Here is a 21,734-nt window from a genome sequence, read left to right as displayed (position 1 = left end):
TCAGAGGCAACTGTATGAGGTCCAATCCCAGAATTTCATCGTGAGCAATGAGACTTCCAGCCAGCGCAGCTTTATTTTGAACACAGAGATGTCCATCTTAAAACTCACAGATGCGTAGCGGACGGTCCGCCGAGCTGTCAACAAGTCGAGTTGCCATCGGCGCCGACGCAGGGTGACTCACCTGAGCGAGGTGCCCTGCCTTCCCCGGAACGCCAGATTGGAGCTGGAATGTGTGAGGGTGCCAGGCCCGGCGTGGGCGTGTCCCGTGTCCTGGGCGAGAGCTGGGTCGGTCCCGTGGGTCTGCGGTGTGGATCAGAGCCGCGTGGCCCGGCGCCGCCCGTGTCGGAGGGCGCGTGCGTGGTCCGCGCGTCTCTCGCTAGGAGGGAGGTTGTGGTGCCGGCCTCTGCCAAGAGAAGCAAATCTCAGACCCGACTATGGGCATCACCTGTCCCCCTGCTGGCACCAGAGCCAAGCTGCGCTGATGCCTCCCCTGTGCTCCACTGGTCAGGACGGGGGGCACTGGAGCGCGCAGGCTGCCCCACACAGGGCTGGAATCTGTCAAATAAAGCACAGTGAAACTGAAGACGCATCATTGACTGCAATGTTAGATTTTGTATGGTTTCACAATTTAATGAAGACAGGCCGTTCCACAGTAACGCAAAGGGAGAAATATTAGCCTTTGACACTACCGCTGTGTACAGTGAACATAAAAATGTGATAGGTTAAAAATGAGAAGAGGCATATTTTGGAGTTAGCAGCTCATTGTTCCAGGGATCTCATTCAGCTCGTTCTTGAAAGGTTATCAGCTTTAACAACATATCTGGGTAGCTTTTGGCCCCCCCACAACCAGGCCAAATGAGCCTTTTCAGGATTTGAACCCAGGACTCGTCACAGCCTATGCGACAGTCATACCCCGAGTTCAACAAGTTCACCCCTCACAGTGGTGCCCAGTGCAGGTTAAGCATTCAGTCTCTTTTGAGTTCTTGATTCGGGTCTTGGACAAGGATTATGCTGAAAAGGCTTGTCTCAGCTCTGCGTCTGTCCTGAAGTTGAGTGCTTGCAGTCCATAGCCAGGGGAAATATAGCAGCTGGGGAAGCGAGCCCTAGCTGGGCACGCATTCCACAGAGGGCATGACTGAACCAGTCTCCTCTCTGCCCCATGACAGGAGTGGATGCTCTCCAACTGCCATGAGCCTTAGGGAACTCTGCTTTCCATGAAGAAGCAGGATATTGAAATGAGCTCATTTGCAGTGGGGATGGGCTTCTCTGTGGAGTCATCGAACAGGTTCTGCGAAAAAGGGATCCAGCGAGGCTTAGGCTAAGGGGTGGGGCAGCGTTTGCAGTAAGGGCTGACTGCACAGGTGTGTGGATCCTGCACAGAGCCACAAATCCTCCGGGGGACTTTAAGCGGATGATCCCGGAAGGTGTTGGTCGTCTCGACTGTTGAATTTCAAGCTCCAGACCTTGCCGGGGTGCGAGCAGTGCTTGTGAAGCCCGAATTTCACAGTCGCCAAAGCAGCAGTGAGCGCCAACACTGCCTGCCTTGATCACAGCGATAACGTGAATACAAACGCTGATAGCGGCTGTCCAGTGCTGGCGATGTACTGTGGCTTGTTCGTTATCGCTTCATTAGCTCCTAGATGGTTTTTCGGCTAGATAACAGCGCTGAAAAAGAGGGAGGTCCTTGCTCGGTGGGGGGAAAAAAAGAGGCTTCTTTTCAGCTCAAACCTAAACCCGAACATGCAGAGACGCCAGTGATCTGCAGGCTGTACCCCTTTCTCTTACCGAGCGTGAGTGTCTGATAGAGGGGAGCACCAGCCTCACAAACTGTATATAAGACAATGGAATAGTTCTAGAATTCCAAGTATGAGGAACTCTAATACTGTATGACTGTGTCGCCCGTATCTGTTGGCGTCTTGATGTTCTCTCTGATGCTTTACACTGTTTTTTTCAGAAGGTTTTAAGAAACTCGCCCTTGGCAGTACTAGGCTGATGTTACTTAAGCTCTTAAATTGCAGTTTCAGTTTTACTCCAAAATAGATTTACAATGAAAACAACCGCTGTCTCGGAAGACCGATTTCTGGAACAGTGTTATTAACGTTATGAGCGTTTGCCAAAGTTTTTAAAGTAAGGTTGTAAAATGTTTTGTTTTTTAACTTTGCTTTTTAATTTGAAGATTTAAAAAATAATGGGTTATGTTTATTTTTAATTTTAGTTTAAACCCCCCCAAAATATGGTAATATAATCATCAAAGTATAATCTAAACTTTTAGTTAAAAAATCATTCGTTGTGAACGAAAAAATATTTTTATAGGAGCACACAATCCAAATATTGTTTATACGGATGTTTGACAGGTCAGTATAGTTTTCTACACCTAGAGATCAGCATGTGAATGAAACAAGACTAAGCTTTTTTTAGCTTTTATCAAGATCTTTCTCCCTGACTGCTGTGGACAGCCCTGGTTCCCTACCTCCTTCCTAGTTTAACACAGCACCCTGACAGAGTGAACATTTCTGCAAATACCGATGAAACCATCATCTGTAACAAAAATGGCAGCCATTCGTCCAAATACACAGACTGCCCTTGGCCTTAAATACTTAAGAATGTGTCTCGATACTGTTTTAAATACTATATATTTATATACAGTACGATATAATCACGTCTCGGTACTGACTATTTTGTGTACTTGACTGCGTTATACAATAGCTAGCGACACAAAGTAATGTTGTGGTGGGGGTTACTGTGGTCATGGAAACCGCAAACCGGCCCGTCATTCTGTGAAATGAATGTGTCATTCAGTGTCTGAATGGGTGTCGTCACTTCTTGAGGTGTCAATGTGCTACACCAGGAGAGGTACAGGGGCATCTTGGGTTTGGCGCATCTGCCTTCCCAGGGAGTGGGAGAGGCCTAATTGTGCGGACCTAGACGTGGCCCACATAAGTGCCATTTTAAAGACTTTCTTTTGAAGTCTTCTTTGTTTCCTCTTTATCATTTAATCTTGTTTTTTTTTTTGTCAGGGACCAGCTTACAGTCCAGAATAAATAAATTGAGAAGAATAAATGGAACTGCAGCTGTGGTTCGTTCACCTTGAAATCCTACTTTTTCGAAACTAACTGTTAGCTGTTGCTGCTAGAAGTATTTAGCTCTGTGCCAGCTAAGTGCAGTGGTTTGCTTTTTGAATTACACAAAGAAAGACAATTATAATGTCATTGTTTCTTAGTTTTGTGCAATGGGACACTGGTCTACACTCCTATGTCTGTCAAGGTCTGCACCTCTGATGTTGTTATTTGAACCACTTGTTTGAGTTTTGATGTGTTCACCGCATGGGTGGCAGAGCCCTGTTCCTGGAAATCTGACAGCCTTCACCACAAAGACAGGACACTCAGGAACTATCTTGTCACAGTAGCTCCTAGCAGCCACGTGAGTGGAACATTGTTTAACGCAAGTGGTTTAGAAGTTCAACTGGGGGTTGACATGGATACCAAACCTTCAGAGATTAGTTGATGCTGGAACAGTACACCTAGACCACATTATGCCTTAAATATGATCTCTTGTTTAACGGGTATGACGAAATGAAAAAGGAAATGAACGTATGCAGTCATTGTAAGACTCCGTCTTTTCTGTCTTTCTGTCTGTGTTATGTCCTGCCATTCACCGTTTTTTCCCAAGATACTGTGTTGAGTCTTCTTGTGGAACAGTATCGTAAAGCCTCTGGGCCGGGTCATGAGCGTGCAGGATGGTTCGCTCTCAACTGCCCTTTCTCATCACACAAAGAAGTGTTGTTGCTGTAATGATGGGCTACAGCAGGCAGAACCTGTCTTCAAGTTAATCACCTTAAAAGAAAGCCCAGAATGGCTGTTCTTTGCGCTAAAATAACAGAATTCTCCAATAGGTATCTGTCCGTATTAGTAGGTGTCTCTCAACTGTCACTGGAACACGAACATTATAGAGCTGGAACAGGGCATTGACGTACTCCCCCAGCCTTTCGGGCAGAGAAGTGCTTCCTGTTCTTGGGTTTAGATGTGTTTTCGTGCCGTTTCGACACGTGCCCTCCAGTTAGTTCATTGTGAATAAGTCCTCTTGAGTTGATTCTGACAGCGGCTTTGAGCGTTTTGAATGCTTGGATCAAGTCCCCTTGTAGTCCCCTCTGTTCAAGATTAAAAATGTTCAGTTCCTTTGTCCGTGTAGGATATTCCCTTGAGCCCTGGAATGTATCCGCTTGCTCTTCTCAGGACCCATTCCAGAGCAGCACTGTCTTGTCCGTAACATGGTGATCAGATTTGTCCACAGTATTCTGACTCAGGCCTTACTAGTCCTTTATACACTTTTGCATAATATTGTTTGAAATTATGCAGTTTGAACTATACAGTATATTTTAGCATTTTTGTTTGCCTTTTTAATTGGTTCCCTCTTGGTGTCTCAAGATGTAAATGATGCATCAGCTTAAATACCTAGTTCTCTGTCATAGGTAGCCTCTTCCACCTCCTTGTTTTCCATTTCGTATTCATAATTTACATGTTTGCTACTTGCTTGCAAAACCCAGCACTTTAAACGTCGTCCAACGGGCGTTCGCCCATTTGTGAAGTTTATTGAAATCTTTCTGAATTTCATCTGCTGCTTTTACATTTCCCAAACCTCCAACTTTGGTATCTGCAAACTCTATAGTATATACTCGTGATATAAATTAAGAAGAGAGGTGGTCCTAGTACAAATCCCCATTGCATTAAAGTCGCGCGTCATCGTTTTTTTTTTGTGCCGTACTGGTACTGGGGGAGGCTGGTAGGAGAAAGGTGAATCTCCGTGCAGGCGGAAGAAGCCTCCAGCTAATGAACAGTTCAGTGTCTGAGTGTCGGGCTCTGAGAAAGCAGTCCCAACTTGCAAAACGGAGTCGGGCGTTTGAAAGGAAAGAATTGTCCAGCCAGGACAACAGCCAGGAACTTGGAAAGTAAAAGTAACAAATGCCTTTCTTTGAATGACTTAGGTGGCACTTATGAGCTGCTGACGTGAGGTGTTAATGGTGGCATTAAAGGCAGGACTGAGCATGAGGCTGGGCGTGTTGGGCCAAGCAGAGAACTAATCTGAAGGAGTGTCAGGCCCTGACCCGCCACCTTTCATTTGGTGTGTTTCTGTAAGTGCGGCAACAGGAGAAAAGGAAACAAACACAGTGGCATTCTTAATGACTCTCAGCCTCATCCCAGCTCTCAGGACTCGGGTTTTTGGGGCGATTACTCCTACTATGAGAGATTTTTATTGGGGCCCTGTAGGCTAGGATGTAAGCTTTTTAGATTTGCCTCTTTAGTCTTTGGTATAAGAGAAAACGATGCCCACATCGTCGATTTGCACTCTGTTTCTAGTTATTAGCACTAGTACTGTATCATCGCAAAAACAAGTAAACGTTCATGGCAACACCTTTTAATTGAAGGATTGTAATTGGGCAAGTTTTGACACTGCGGAGCATCCACCGTACGGACACAGGAGTGTTGAAGTAAAAGAAAAAAGGCACCTGTATGCAAATTGAGTTTATCCCTAAACGTTATGATGTCCCAAGCACTGGAACTGTGGTTTTGTGGATTTGAATACTTCCCTGGGATTTCAAAAGGTTTGATTAGCTGTTTCCTCGTCTAAGTGTCTCCCGGGCCATCACCTTTATAATTCTTCGCAGAGCATGCAAAATAAAAAATAATGAAAGGTTCATGTGTCTGTGATTGTCCTGTGCCATTACATGTGACACTGTCTGTATCCTTATGTTCTGTTTTCAATTAGAAACAAACAATTTTTTAAATCAAATTTACATTGTACAATTTACAATTTTATAAATTTACATTCTTCACGTTTAGAAGGTAATTTTCAAACATTGTTTGTGTTGTGAGGGGAGTGGAGTGGATTGCAACGTACAGTGAATGAACAGTATTGCCCGGGAAGATTGTCATTCCTGCACGAAGTTCAGTAATAATCTGCAAACATCTTTCGGGGGGGAGACAACAATATGTTTACCCGATAAGCTAAACTAAAATTTTAACTATAATAAGCAGATGCTGAAATGTAAGAAATGACAGTGCAAGCGCACCAGTGTGTGTGGAGCAGGCTAATCACAGATCTCTTCAGAGGTTGATAGCCAAACGCCCGATTTGGGTAAGCACGCCACTGAAATCAGAGCCTCAGAAAAGACAAAAATGCTGTGGCGTCTGTTCAGCAGCATTCCACATCACGTCAATGACTGTATGTGAAGCTATAAATACCCAGACAGCTTAGCTTTGTTCTTCAATCACAGGTGCTTTGGTAATGAGAGGAAACCAACTGGATTAGCAGGGTAAGGGTTAAGAATGGCCGGGTTTGGAAACCTTTCTATCTGAGAGAAGACGGGGGGAGATGGTCAACCTACTAATGGACGACTGTTTCATTCTAGAGCCAGCAGGGTTTTGCATGCGTGTTTGTGTAGCAGAACACTTTTGACATGCAATTGCAGTGCAGCTCTATCAAAATAACGTTTTAAGCCTACGATAAAAGACGTTAATACTTTGTCTGATTTCTCAGAAATTTGTCTTGCATACAAGCAGCTAGGCCTTATACCCCAAGAACTAAAACTAGGACATATAAACATTACTTCAAAAATAAGTTAAACTACATAAAAGACATCAACTCGTATATAGTTATTACGCGCCACATAATGACTATGCCTCTGATAAGCATGACATGGAGAGGCGATGAGATGCCTGTAGGAAGTGTTGCAGGACGCGTCCCTTTCTTAGTCCTCCTGAGTAAGAAATGTCAAAACTTGTGACAACAGGTAAACTTAAAAAAAAAAAAAAAAAAGAATTCGCTCTAAAGAACATAAAAGCAAGTGGCGGAATTCAGTTAGACTGCTTTTGTTTAATGTGCCGTGATTTAGTGGTAGATGCCTGCTGTAAATCGGGGCTTTTTTTTTGCCAACTCAGGCCCTTAGGTCTATAACTCTGCTGGTTTGGGAGGTTTGTGGTGTTTGAAGATGGCCGGTTCAAATGTGTTTTCTTTTCCTGCCACGGCTGTACATGGCAAGTCCTTGCTACAGCGGAGGTATTAAAAAGCCTCGTCCGTGCTCCAGAGCTGACGTTTTGAGGAAAGACGCTTCCCCTGTGCTCTCTGGAGGTCGCGCTAACGGACTTATTTCTGTGCTGAGGACGCAGGGGTGTCTTGCTTCTGTCCGAAGGGCAATTAAAGGACTTGATTGCCTGAGCAGCTGCTGCACGGTTGTCTTGGGTGTACAAGGAATGCAATCACAGCAGCTGAGAGCGAGACCGGGCGCAAAAAAGCGGTTCTGTGGTTCTCAAACCAAGCCTGCAGAGGAGGAATAATGACTGATTAATCCCATAAGTGTTGTGTCAGTCTCCGGGCCTGTGTTGAGGTTTCTGGGGCTAACCTTATAAGTTGGTGGAGGTGGGGGGGGTGTTTCGTCCTGACTGCCTTCTCCCCCTGCTGAGGTGTTTTTGGTGAAAACATAACCTTTTGAAGTTGTGTGTCGCTGGCAGGTGTTGGGGAAACAGTTTGCCGTGTGAGGGTCAAATTAGGTCTTAAACCTTTCCAGGGAACATTTTCTGCTTAACTTGCTGTCAGAGGATAATGCGCACGGACTAGTTTATTTTTCTCCACTGGTCATACCCTAAGGGTTTTCATGGTAGCAAGTTGAAGTCCTATGTGATATTTTAACTTATTTACATGTTAAAATATACTTGAAACCTGACCATGATTTCTGTCCATATTGGTGTGTATGTAAAGGAGGAACTCTTTATATATCTTTACTCTTTGCAGAAATTTAATACCCACAACGTAGAATTGTGGTTGTACTTGTCTGTAGACAAGACTGTTACTGAAAGACTTCATTCTAAAAACAATAATTTTTGTGTTATGGCTCAGTTCCGTGTTCTCTGTAACGCCAGTGTGATAGACGCTGGCTGCCAAGCTGTTATTTTCCATTATTGTTTAAGCCTGATGCTCCTGCCACAGTTTCCCATGGTGCAATGCTGCTGCTCACCTTGACAGTACTATCCTGCACTGTCCACAGTGCCCTCATCAGAGCATCAGAGCATAAGTACAGTACCAACGAGGGGTGGCCCATCTAGGCCATTTAGTTGTTAGCAGTTAATTGATCCAAGGTTCTCATCCAGTTTCATGAAGAAAGCCAGGGTATCGGCTTCAACCACATGGCTGGGCAGCTTGTTCCACACTCCCACCACCCTTTGCGTAAAGGGTAACACCCTTGCATTCATGGGCAAAATATTCATAGCCTTTTCGCACATCTGGTAGGTGAAGTGATGAGGCCTTTTCTCTCTCTCCCCACTCCCCCTCCCACCTAATTCCCTTGACAGAAAAAACGAGCTTCAGTTTCCGGAAATGGTTCAAGACGGTCAAGCAGACGCTGCACGAGGCGCTGGAGAAGGAGGAGCGGGATGTGGCCAGGTATGGGGTGTCTACTTTCACTTGTATTCCAAAATCTCTTTGGGTCTTTCTTTTGCATGGGGAAATGTAAGGCGAAGTCAAACATTCCTCCCTCAGACCGTGTGTTTTGTACTTTAGTTATTTACAGCTGGCAGAGTACGTATGGTTGGCTCTGTCCCTTATCTTTCCATTGCATCATTAACCTGCTTTAATTTTGTGGTTTTTGTTTCTGTCTACGCTGTGAGAAAACTGCTGTTGGCTTATTTGAATGGAAACACCTTTACAAGAACAGCTGAAGTAGAGAGTACCTATGGTCTGTGCCACCTACACAGAAGGTGGAAGATACAGTATGTAGCTGTTCTCCCTTGCAAACACGAACACTAATAAAATTATATTTTACTATTTAGAAAGGTGTTTGAAGGCCAGAGATGATAATTTGATGATTCTTTCAGATTGATTCTACCATGACCAAAAGATTCAACCCCCGGATTTTACTTTTTAACGTTAATATCTGTGTGAAGTGCTGTGAAGCAGTTTTCAGTGAAGGTACTTCACGTGTGTGGTCTGTGTTAACAGCTCTGTGGAAGCTCAGCTTCAATCCTGTTATCAAAAAAAGTACAGGTCTTCAAAACAAACCACATGCTGAAAGCAAAACCCTTCTTTCATGAGCACAAGCAGAGCTGCAAGTCCTAACCAGGCACGTATTGTGTAGGTGGGGTGTGCATGAGATCTTCCTCTGGTTTTGTCTGTGTATCGAAACAGCCACCACAATGACAAGAGAGTGGTCAGAACAATCCTTAAAGTGCTGGCCAAGACTGGAGAAGTGGCGATTGTAACCTGTGTTAATTAAAGATATTGAAACTGTATCAATGCCCCCCCCCTTTCTAAAATCCATCCACCCTTTTTCTGACTGCTTCTTCCAATTCGGGGTCCGGAGGGAATCTGAAGCCTATCCCAGCAAGTCATGGGCGCAAGGCAGGATACACGCTGGACGGGACGCCAGTCCATCGCAGGGCACACACAGACACAGACACACACGCACCCACACCAGGGCCCATTTTAGCAGAAGCCAATGAGCCGACCACCCGAGTGCGTCTCTGGACGGTGGGAGAAAGCTGGAGCCCCCGAGAGTGGAACCCAGCTGAACGCAAGGAGAGCATACAGACTCCATGCACATAGCCCCCCAGGTCTGGAATTGAACTCGGGGTCCCGGCAGAGCGAGGCAGCACTGCTTGCCCCTGCGCCCCCGTGCCGCCCCCCTCTCTGAAACCCTTTCTGTGTAGCAGTTTTCCAGCTGGCGCCCCCTGTGGCGAGGGTGGTTGTAACCCTTGGGGTGGCTCTGCCTCTAGCAGCGCAGGAATTCCAGTGCCAGACCGGGCCCCCCAGCTGCACGGGGCCTGAGACCGCAACGGCTGCAGCTGACCCCAGTCCCTCGGCAAGCGACTCTGCCGCTGTACAGAGGGAAGGCTGCGGTCCAAGACGCCGCTGACTCCCGGGCCATGTCTGTGAGCGTGAAACCGGCAAGGCGTAAGGAAATCTAATCTGTCGGTGGTGGTTGTCCTCTTTTTTTTTTCTTCCCGCAGACAGTCTTGGAAACCCTACAAACCGCTGTACCCCTCCCTGAAAGAGAAAGCAGTCGTCCTCAAGCGAAGACGTATGTGACTTTTTTCCTCCTTACCCCACCCCCCACTTACAGCTTCTTAACCCACTCCGGGGTTGACCGGCGCGAGGTCAGAAGACGGGCGCTGCCGACTCGACTCGACACTCAGCCCGTCCCCGACGGAGGCTGTCGAGAGAGGCATGTCTCGGCAGGCTCTGTTTGCAAATGACAACACCTGCACTGGCAGGAACGGCACGACGCGGAAAGTCAATGTATTGAAATTACCAAACCGCACAGCGATACCAATTACATTTATCATAGCTGGAAAACAAGAGACAACATGAAATGTGAATTCTTTACACCTGGTCCCTTTTCGGTCTAGTCTCTTTCACGAATTGAATTGTTAATTTTGTGACTTCTCGGTGTGCTTAACACCATCACATGTGGTGATTCAGTTACTACTGAAACATCCTTCTTTGTACAAGGTTATCAGTCAGTGAGACCTATTGCGGGTGTGTTGTTATACCCTTGTTAAATAGGTGTGTGTTGCATAGAATTGTAAAGTCTTAATTTCTAGTGTTCTACCTCCGTTTACATTCATCCTTTATTTAAAAAGTGGAAGCCGCAGTACCTCTGTTTAAAGTGATCTTTGCACAGCAGCAGTACGGAGGGGAGATTTGCAGTCCAGGACGTTGCTGAGTCACGGGCCGCGTCTGTGAGCTTTAACAGCGCCCTTCTCCTGCCGCGGCGGAGCTGACGCGGGGCTCTCGTCTCCCCCAGGTATGGTGGAACACCTGCAGCAGCATTTCCAGCGGCTGTCGGGCCCGGCGCCAGACCCCCCGGCGCCCGGCGGCTCCAGTTTCGTGTTTTCGTGGGGGGAGGACAGTGCCGAGCAGCCCTGCTTCCACCGCCACCGCGTGGACGCCGTCATCAGAGACTGGCCAGACTCTTCCAGAGTCTCCAACACCAAGTACTGGCACACCGCGCTCAAGTCTTGTGAACCCCAGTAAGGTTTGATTTTGGGGGGGGTGGGGTATTTCTTGGCGCGGATTAGCCACGTCTTTGTCGTTTTCCTTCATGTAACGCTTGAAATCACACACACACACACACACACACACACACACACGTTTGTGAGGAGCCAGTGTGAACTCCGCCCTCACTGGTCTGCCGACACGACTGAAGTGGACAAACCCAGGTGGCGCTGCCCCGGAGACGTGTCCATTTCTTAACTCCTTTCTTTTTTCTCTTCGCCCCTAACCGCCTGGAAAAAATCTGAAAAATCTTAAATGACTTAGGCATTTCTATGCACGCTTGGAGACATAGTGGAGACTAAACATCAACTCCTGTTTTGCCTTGCTCAAGATGGGTAGTGAGCAGTTCAGCATTATGTCCACTTTGGATAACTTTGGGATTATGAAATACAGGCCTTGCCAATCCACTCCAGCTTTAAGTCTTTGTTATAGCTGGCTGCTTGATTATATAATTAACGTGTTACAATACTTAAACAAGCCGGATATACAAGATTTCTGCAGTGAAGTGGATTGGCAGAGCCAGAATTTCACTCCACTTGGCCTGGGGTTATGTATCTAAATCTCTGTAACAAGGGACAAAAATTCATGATAAAAAAAGTTGCAATTTATGTCATTTTACTGAGGCTTGACATTCCTCTTGTGTCTTTTTGCTCTCTTTTTCTCTTTTTTGTTTTGAAGACTTGACCGTCTGACGCAATGCTAATCCAGCATTTTGCAATTGTGGCAAATCATTTGCTTGGTGTGAATAATTATGAGTTCTTTTTGGTTGCTTACTACGACATTTAGCAACGTGGTTTCTTCCAAGAAATTGCTTCTTGGATATGTGCTCAGCTGCAGGATAAAATTTAAAGCGCTATATATACTACAGAAGATTCTCAAGGAAAGCTCTCAGATCCCAGAACAACTAGAAACACCGGTGACCTAAGAGGGTTAAAAACAAAGAACTATCTGTGTGAATGAGGGCCAATTTAAACCACTGTGCCTGGGAATATTTGCAGTGTACGCAGTTAAAAAAAGATAATATCTCCCCAGCAATTTCTATCTTATATAAAAGATTTTTTTCCGATGTTTTTCTTAAATGCCAAGAATAAAAAGACAAACATCCGTAATGTTATGGATATATCGATATATTCCAGTGCCGTGACGTGAAATCTGTCATATTGCAGTCTCCCAAGTGAACACGACAATAAAATCACTAAAACTCCATCTAAAACCAGAAATATCAAAGTGAGGTAATTTAAAAAAGTATCGGATAAGTACCTAGTTGAATTGGTGTGTTCGTGGAGGACAAAGCTGTGTCTAGCATATACAGTGCCTTGCGAAAGTATTCGGCCCCCTTGAACTTTTCAACCTTTTGCCACATTTCAGGCTTCCAACATAAAGATATAAATTTTTTATTTTATGTGAAGAATCACCAACAAGTGGGACACAATTGTGAAGTGGAACGAAATCTATTGGATTTTTGAAACTTTTTTAACTAATAAAAAAATGAAAAGTGGGGCGTGCAAAATTATTCGGCCCCTTTACTTTCAGTGCAGCAAACTCACTCCAGAAGTTCAGCGAGGATCTCTGAATGATCCAATGTTGTCCTAAATGACTGATGGTGATAAATAGAATCCACCTGTGTGTAATCAAGTCTCTGTATAAATGCACCTGCTCTGTGATAGTCTCAAGGTTCTGTTGAAAGCGCAGAGAGCATCATGAAGACCAAGGAACACACCAGGCAGGTCCGTAATACTGTTGTGGAGAAGTTTAAAGCCGGATTTGGATACAAAAAGATTTCCCAAGCTTCAAACATCCCAAGGAGCACTGTGCAAGCGATCATCTTGAAATGGAAGGAGTATCAGACCACTGCAAATCTACCAAGACCTGGCCGTCGCTCTAAACTTTCAGCTCAGACAAGGAGAAGACTGATCAGAGATGCAGCCAAGAGGCCCATGATCACTCTGGATGAACTGCAGAGAACTACAGCTGAGGTGGGAGAGTCTGTCCATAGGACAACAATCAGTCTTACACTGCACAAATCTGGCCTTTATGGAAGAGTGGCAAGAAGAAAGCCATTTCTCAAAGATATCCATAAAAAGTCTCGTCTAAAGTTTGCCACAAGCCACCTGGGAGACACCCCAAACATGTGGAAGAAGGTGCTCTGGTCAGATGAAACCAAAATCGAACTTTTTGGCCACAATGCAAAACGATATGTTTGGCGTAAAAGCAACACAGCTCATCACCCTCAACACACCATCCCCACTGTCAAACATGGTGGTGGCAGCATCATGGTTTGGGCCTGCTTTTCTTCAGCAGGGACAGGGAAGATGGTTAAAATTGAGGGGAAGATGGATGCAGCCAAATACAGGACCATTCTGGATGAAAACCTGTTGGAGTCTGCAAAAGACCTGAAACTGGGACGGAGATTTATCTTCCAACAAGACAATGATCCCAAACATACAGCAAAATCTACAAAGGAATGGTTCACAAATAAACGTATCCAGGTGTTTGAATGGCCAAGTCAAAGTCCAGACCTGAATCCAATCGAGAATCTGTGGAAAGAGCTGAAAACTGCTGTTCACAAACGCTCTCCATCCAACCTCACTGAGCTCGAGCTGTTTTGCAAGGAAGAATGGGCAAGAATTTCAGTCTCTCGATATGCAAAACTGATAGAGACATACCCCTAGCGACTTGCAGCTGTAATCGCAGCAAAAGGTGGCTCTACAAAGTATTAACGCAAGGGGGCCGAATAATTTTGCACGCCCCACTTTTCATTTTTTTATTAGTTAAAAAAGTTTCAAAAATCCAATAGATTTTGTTCCACTTCACAATTGTGTCCCACTTGTTGGTGATTCTTCACATAAAATAAAAAATTTATATCTTTATGTTTGAAGCCTGAAATGTGGCAAAAGGTTGAAAAGTTCAAGGGGGTCGAATACTTTCGCAAGGCACTGTAATGAAACTGTAAGATAATATTGTTATTCCTTGATTCTGTTTTGTGAATTTCCTTTTGTAGCATACAGAGATTCCACATGACAGATTGCTGTCATGTTAAGGCCAAACTCTGATTACAGATACAAAGGAACAGTGTCAGGTGTTTGCCTCCACAGTTTCCTGTTGAAGGATAGGCTGTACCTCAGTGCCTGGAGGTGGCTGGGCAGGACCCAGGCTGCGTGCTGGAGATGACGTCTGTGGTACATATTTGTCCATGCGCTGTTGGTGGAAGGGCTGGTTATTGCTCAGCTTGACAACCTCAGGTTACCATCTGTCTCTGGCTGGGTTTCCACAGGACAGCCCTTTTTCTGTAGTGCGTTATCCAGCCACCTGCTTGAACTCGGCTGTAGGAGTTCGAGACCAACAGAGCAGAGTTGAGCTGGCCTGACCTAGTGTATCAGTGGGCACATGTGTGATCGGTGCAGCTCTCCCAGATCACTCTGAAGGTGTGCATGGTCAGTGGAATGTAAAAAATATAAAAGTGTACATTTTTCAGCATTTGCTGCCTCTCGATGCTGGGGCTCTGGGTTCAGGTCTGGGGTGCTGTCTGTGTGGAGTTTGTATGTTCTCAATGCGTTCATGGGGCTTTCCCCCTGGAGCTCCAGTTTCTTCCCACAGTCCAAAGACATACTGGCAGGTCAATTGGCTTCTGGGAAAACTGGCCCTGGAGTGAGTGTGTGCATAATTGAGGCTAGGATATGTATGTACTGGGTTATTGGTAGGTAACATAACTCCAAAGCATGTTTCACTGTTTGCCCTGCGGTGGCACACAAAAGCATGTTTGTGTCTGTTTGCCCTGCGGTGGACTGGCGTCCTGTCCAAGGTGCACCCTGCTTTTCTCCCGTTGCTTGCTGGGATAGGCACCAGGCGCCCCGCACCGTTGTTTTAGACCAAGTAGCTTAGAAAATGGATGGATGTTTCTACATAATAATGACGATGAACGCCATAAAGTAAAACATGCTTTGGAGTTATGTTTCCTACCAATAACCCAGTACATACATATCCTAGCCTCAATTATATTTAGCAGATGTTTAAAAAGTCTCCGATTTCAACTGGAGTGTTCCTGCCTGACGTTGGTGCCTCCAATTTTGAACACCTCGTAGGTCCTCGTGGCCCAAGGTCTTCATCTCGGACTCTGCACGCACGCTTTTATTGTACTTTTTGTGGTGGACCGCCTCCCCTGGAGTGGCGGTGGTGTTTTCCTGGAACAGATACCCTCTCCGTTCTTTCTCCTGCGCAGGGCTATGAACACTGTGCCCACCGTTTGTCTAGCAGGGGCTCTGCAGCAAGCGGGCCTTTCAGGAGGGACCTTTAGGGAATTGGAACCCCGGATCTGCTGGATAGAGCCCTGTTGACCAACCCACTGTACCAAGGGGCCTATTGGGCTGCTCTGCACCCAGAGCCTCACTGTCTCTGTTTCATTGGTCGCAGAGAAGACTGAATGTACTGTATCACTGCGCCCCTCACACGTTGCTCAGGGGGTGTCATGAGGTTCTCATCTAGGTCGAAATGTAAACGATACATCATGCTGATCCGTCTTGTGGGTCGGTGATACGTGATCTTGTGACATTAGACTGGGAGTCATGAGGCGCGGCCAGCTCAAAGCCTGTTGACTTATTGGTGCGATCTAGCCCCTGCACAGCCGGGATATGCACAAGGGCAAAGAATAAAGAACCTCACGTTTTAAATGTGTAATTGCCGTTTGTAAATCAGCTTGGCTCACTACTTAAACCCTCGCAGGAGAGTTGAGGGCTGGGTATGCCTTACCCTAAATGTGCATGATCATGCAGGCTGAGAATACCGAACCTTGGCCGGTTCAAGACCTGCCTGGTCACATCAACACAAAACGCCATGTCTTTTCTAAACATCATAAATAGGTATATTTATGCATTGCAAATTATCGAACCATCTAACAGTACAGGTGTCTGAAACTTTTGATGGTAACCTGTATACGTTCTATAAAAAAAAAATCCACCTGAAACTTAAATAACAATTTTACAAATAGCATTAAAAGAAATGTTAGACTTTAATCTCTGGAAGGGCCAATGTGGTTGAGCTGAAATGTTAACAATAAGAATGAAAAAAAATCAAGCAGCTTTTTTTTTTTTTAGCTTTGGTGTTGCGGGAGGTGACAAATCCACCCTCAGGTATTTTTATACATTCCTGCCAGCTGGAATTGCTTAGTTTCGTAACAGAGGAGAATGGGTCATTATTTTACAGCTGTGGGATTCTTTTTTTTTTAAGTAAACGTGCTCATAGTTCAAATCCCATATCACATTTTAAACCAGAAATTGCTTTGCTCTAGTTCTGCAGTGAAGTGACCTGTTTTGAGGGGGAAAAAAATGTTTTCTTAAGAAAATCCCTGTTTCCCTGCTGTAAAACTGAGAAACTAAATAAGGGATATTGATAGCAAAGCAGTGTTTAAAATAGGTTAGGGAGGAAAGCAGTATTAGATCACCTGCATGTATCCATTTTTAAAATATAAATGTTAAGTGAAGCAATGGGCACAGTGCAGTTAAGATTGACACACATATAACTGCTTTTTCTTAAAATTAATTAAAATTAATTCAGAAACGCATACAGTGAATATGCCTAACCTGCTGTTAGAGAACCTTCCGTGATAGAAATCCTCTCTGGAATCGATTTTAGGGCCTGCAATGGGTGGATTTCTTCTCTTGTTGTCACGTAAAATATGTTTCAAATTCATAATAACAAACCAATGTAGAGTATAGAGGACATAATTGGCATCAAGTGTTTTCTTCGAATGGTGATTTATACCATCTGTTTATACAGGAGTGTTTTAATTCAACTGTAATTCAACAGTGAGCATTAACGTCTGGGAGCAGCGTGCTACTGGTGAAGTTTGGATGGAGATCGGGGTGTAACTGAACCGTTCACCTCGAACAGGGGTTCCCAGTCCTGGGACTGGAGGCCACAAACGTGTTGGGGTCTTTTTCCTGCCCTTAATTAGTCCAATGCATTTGAATTGGTTTACAGTTCATTAATATTTCGGAGGTCAAAATCTCACACCTCATAGGCGATTTATAATTTAAGAAATTGGCATAGAAACGTATATTTAGTTTCAGCAAAGGGTTGAGCTGGAATAAAAGCCAGAAACAACACAGCACCCCTGCCTTCAGTTGCCTAAAGTATATACAAAGCCCAAGACAGCTTTGAACATGTTTTATTTTTAAAGCTTGAGCATACTTTAGTCATAGCTAACAAGCACTACTGCCGTCTGAGGAAAAAAGAGGCTTTTATTTGCATCTCATTTTCATGGCATCCTGGTGGTGTTTGTGTACTTAAAGTGTGGTGCACGCAGGTAAACTAACGGCCACATCTCCTGGAGAGGAAAAAAACTTTTCCCTCACAAAACGCCTGGATCAGGAAAGGCAAACAGACACTCCAGACAGTCCGTAATCCCACACTATAGGACATTTTTAACTGTTAGGCAAAATGCCAATGCAGCTGATGATCTGTATAAATGCGGATGTTTGTCGATTGAAAAGAAAATTCCTTCAGTACCGTGTGTAATTGTTCTTAGGTTGTTTAGTGGAAACCTTTATCAAGTGGGACTGAAAATACAGAGATTATGCTTTAGATGTAGCTACAAAAAAAAATTCAAGCATATACATTTTGGTCAAAATAAATGAATAAAATGAGCACAAGCTGGATGAGTAATACTGTGCATGTCGCACACATGAAATGATGTGGCAAGAGTTCGGCCAGTGTAGAGACAGTGTGGATGCAGAGCAGTAATGTGAGGTACTGTGTGTGTACCTTACGTTGACAGTAAGAGCAGATAGGAAGTCGTTCAGGTTGGTAGCATGTGTGGTCTACAAAGGAACAAGTAATAGGTTTATTCCATGCTGAAAAGAGAAGAGCGAAAACGCAACGTTTCGGCTGCTCAGCCTTCTTCAGGTGTCAGATAGGAAGTTATATTAGTAGTCTGAATATTAGGAACACTACAACTAGAGTGTGCTGTACATCATCTTGTAATTATTTCAGTTTGTTCGTGCTTTTTCTCTTGTCCTTTAAAGAAATAATTTTACAAAACATTTGATTATTTGATCATGTTAAATCCTTTCTTTCTCTGGGATTAGGGGTGGGGGGTAAGTATATTCGGGGTGGTGCAATTATTATCTTATTGTTTTATTATTGTTGTTATATTTAAATTATTGAATGATAATAATAATAATAAATTGTTATTATAAGGTACAAAATTATTGTACCTTAATAAAACAATTAACATTGTTTGAAAAAAAGAAAAATGGAGTGTAAGAGCTATAGAAACAGGTTATTAGGAACTGAGACATTGTAGGTTGATTGGATCGCTTGGACGATACCTTTTGGTTAATGGGACCTCTCTTTATATCATTCATGAGAAGGAGAAGAGATATAGCAGGGGGGATATGGCCATTTCTAGAGGGCCTGATGTCTTGTGGTTTTCATTCCAACCACAATCTCTCATTATTTAATTCGTTTACTTAATTGTAATACTCCTAACCAGTCTACACGGTGATTTCTAGGTATCTACCTTTAATGAAGTGAACGTCCTGTGTAAACAACTGTAAAAGAGAATAAGAAAAAAATATGACTTAATGACTTAATAAAGTAATTAGGTTTATAAATGTTTAATCAACTGCTCAAGGTGGACACAAGGCCGCCCTTCAGGAACAGGGTTTGAGACCCTCAAATGTCCAGAGAGTGAAATGACCCTGTTTGTGAGACAGTTTCGTGGGTGAGGCACGCACAAGAGGTGTAAGGCGTAGAGCTGGATGGATGAGACGCATCGAGCTGTGGGCGGAATGAGGGATTCTCCTGGCACAACCCAGTGTCCCCGGAGAATCCCTCATTCCGCCCACAGCTCAAGCTGGATGCGTGCAGTAGAGAGACACCTTGACGCATGGAAAGCTCTTGTCAGGAGTGAGCGTGTGTGGGGTGAATCCTGTCTGCCTGCAGAGAGAATAGAGACGTCTCGGGGATCAGCTGTGGCTTTGTGTGTGGGACGTCTGAGGCCAGTAAGACACCGTGTTGTATTAACTGAGCTGTGGACGATGCCGAGAGGGAAAAGGGTTGATCATTGCAACTCTTCTCGGGCCATCTGGTTCGAGCGATCGTGTCGGTGCCTCCGCTCTCCAGAAGGACATGCCGCTGAAGCAGGCGACTGTTTTAGCTGGGTGTTTCTTGAATCTGTTTGCGTGTGCTCAGAGCATACGGTTTCTGAAAAACCACACTCTTCACTTGATGGCAGTCTTTTTATTGCAACATACCTCTTGGACAGAAAGGTTTAAAAAAGGTCTCTAACTGCCAAGAGATCCCCCTCCACTAAAACACAGGTTTAAGATGACTATCAGTGCTCCAGGCACTCTGGGCTTGTAGGTGTGTATGTATACACTTGTGTTCCTGCTTGTGTGTTGGATGTGCATGTTGGGTGTTGGTTGAGCTAATTTGCTCTGAGCAAGTTGTAATAGGCTGGCAGTTTTTTGTCAGCCTTTTCTTTCTGAGCTTCTTTCTTTTGTGTATACAGTATGCTAGAGAGTACATGTGGTTGGATCTTAATAGCAAAACTCTACTTATAAAGAACATTGATGCATAAGTTTTGTTAACCCCATATTTAAGCAATAAATGCAGTTTGTAAGTTGATTATGACAGTAATTCACAAAACAAACTGTTACGTCTCTTTTTTTGTGTGGTGAAAACATTTTGCAAGCAAAATGTCAGTCATCCGTATAAGTCATAGTTGTCAGTTAACCGTATAAGTCCAATACAAATTGAATTGAACAGTTTTGTTCTAGATTTTGCACAAAAACCTATCTGGATGAAGACAGAAGCCTCGGTATTGTATGATAGATAAGCTATGGTTCATCCTTCAGCTCGGTACAAGTGTTGTGGTCTTTAATAAATGAGAGTATAATTTGGTCCTTTATATTCTAAGATGTTGGTTTGGGTGAGCAGACACTGGATTAGTGTTTGTCAGAGGATAAGAGGTTCTGATCCCCTAACCTTTTAAAACCAGGCACTGTCCTACGACTGAGTTTACACATAAACAAAGATCCCGGTATTACAGTTACAGGTCCTTTGGGAAGTAAAACAAACAAGTCAAAGGAGTGTACGGAATGGGAAAATGGAACTGGAACTCTTTCTAAAGGATGTCAATACCTAAAAACCAAATTCGTCTGTTAGTGTCTTCTAAGCTCAGCTCGGGTAGTCCTTCTTTCCCACTCTCGATCTTTCCTGTTCCGAAGTGCCCTGTGGAAGATTGCGATCCCAGGGGAGAATATAGACTCAGTCCAGCTGAGCAGCTCCTCCAGCATGGGGACAGTTTGTCCTGTAGGACACCTGAACCACGCAGCCCGATGCAGACGTTACAGTTAAAAAGATCAGTCTTCTGACTTTGATGCGCCAGAGTGGTGAAACTTTATTTTTGTTATTGATTGTTGTGTAGCTGCTTCTAAAGTGCTTAACAACTGAAAATGTGAATCTCTTAGATTTCTTTGTTCTTAAACTTACCTTTATATAAAAAAACAGCAACAAATGTAGTACTTAATAAATGTATCAGTGAGGTGTCTCTCTTGATTCATTATCTAAATTCTTTCTTGCTTTATGTGAAATTACTCTGTCTGTTTTGGGTTTTTCTTTCAGAAAATGTGGTCTTCATTTTGAGATGGAAGAGCCCGTTTTGCCCAGAAGCTACCTGTTTGTTCTCAGTCTCTTCTCCTTCCTGCTGAAGGTGGATGTGGCTACAATCCACACAGAGGTGTGTGAGGTCGAAAGCAGGTTACTGAAAAAACATCTCCCACGAAAGACTAGAAGACACCGGGCGAAGAAAGTATATACCTTGTAAAAACCACGAACGGTACTGTTATAATTCCACGCAACTTTAAAGTTGTTTTACCTGAACTTCAGTGCTTGAGATTTTGTTGTTTTTTGGAAGCTCAGAAAATGGGACTAATTGAGTTGTATAAAATACTGTGGATTGTATGCAGTTGTTTTATATGTGTGAATAGATGAAAATTGACTTTTGAAATTAAATGCTTTTGAACAAGATGTTACTGACTGGACCCTTGTTATTGTAATTAACCCCTCACACAGACTCACACACACTCGCACACACTCCGACCAGGGCCAGTTTTCTCAGAAGCCAATTATACCACCAGTATGTCTTTGGACAGTGGGAGGAAACCCTCACAAACCTGGGGAGAACATGCAAACTCCACACAGACAGCACCCCAGGTCTGTAATTGAACCCAGGGCACCAGTGCCGCGAGGCCGCATTGCTAACCCCTGTGCCACTCTACAGCCCTGATATTTTTATAAGCTGCAAATAAATCATTGATTTCCTCCTCTGGTTCAAAATACAGATTAATTTCCAGGTGCAGCCAATGAAGAATGAGGGAGGGACAGTCTGCGCTGAACATTTTGAAGGACAGGAAATTGTTTGTTCCGTAACTGTATTGGTTTGTAGGCTCTCTGCCCAAGCATGTGTTTCATCATTACATGATATGATTCTTATCTTCTTAGTTTTTGACTGAATGGACCTTCCAGTCCAATGAGGCATCATGTATTTGTGGAAGATCGGTTTACGCGTGTTGGGTTTATCCACTGAAAAGCTGAGACGCATGTGTGAATGAGCAGGCGCAGTGCTGACGCAGAATAAAATGTGGAGTCTGATGTTACTTATGACTCCGGATGAAAGTTACTGCATTGGT

General features: G+C 44.2%; 1 protein-coding gene across 1 annotated transcript in view; it reads left to right on the top strand.

Annotated features, from left to right (window-relative positions):
* Positions 1–21,072, top strand: part of taf1b (TATA box binding protein (Tbp)-associated factor, RNA polymerase I, B) — a 40,044-nt gene extending 18,972 nt beyond the window's left edge. Inside the window, exons 12-15 of the mRNA XM_069197226.1 lie at positions 8,343–8,433; positions 9,996–10,066; positions 10,793–11,018; positions 20,668–21,072. Coding sequence (XP_069053327.1) covers positions 8,343–8,433; positions 9,996–10,066; positions 10,793–11,018; positions 20,668–20,869 — 590 coding nt within the window. The 3' untranslated portion in view covers positions 20,870–21,072. The remainder of the gene's footprint in view (positions 1–8,342; positions 8,434–9,995; positions 10,067–10,792; positions 11,019–20,667) is intronic.
* The last annotated feature ends 662 nt before the right edge of the window (positions 21,073–21,734 follow it).

This window comes from Lepisosteus oculatus, chromosome 2 (genome assembly GCF_040954835.1).
Source record: "Lepisosteus oculatus isolate fLepOcu1 chromosome 2, fLepOcu1.hap2, whole genome shotgun sequence".
In the NCBI taxonomy this organism is placed as follows: Eukaryota; Metazoa; Chordata; class Actinopteri; order Semionotiformes; family Lepisosteidae; genus Lepisosteus; species Lepisosteus oculatus.
This window is presented reverse-complemented; position numbering and strand designations above follow the sequence as displayed.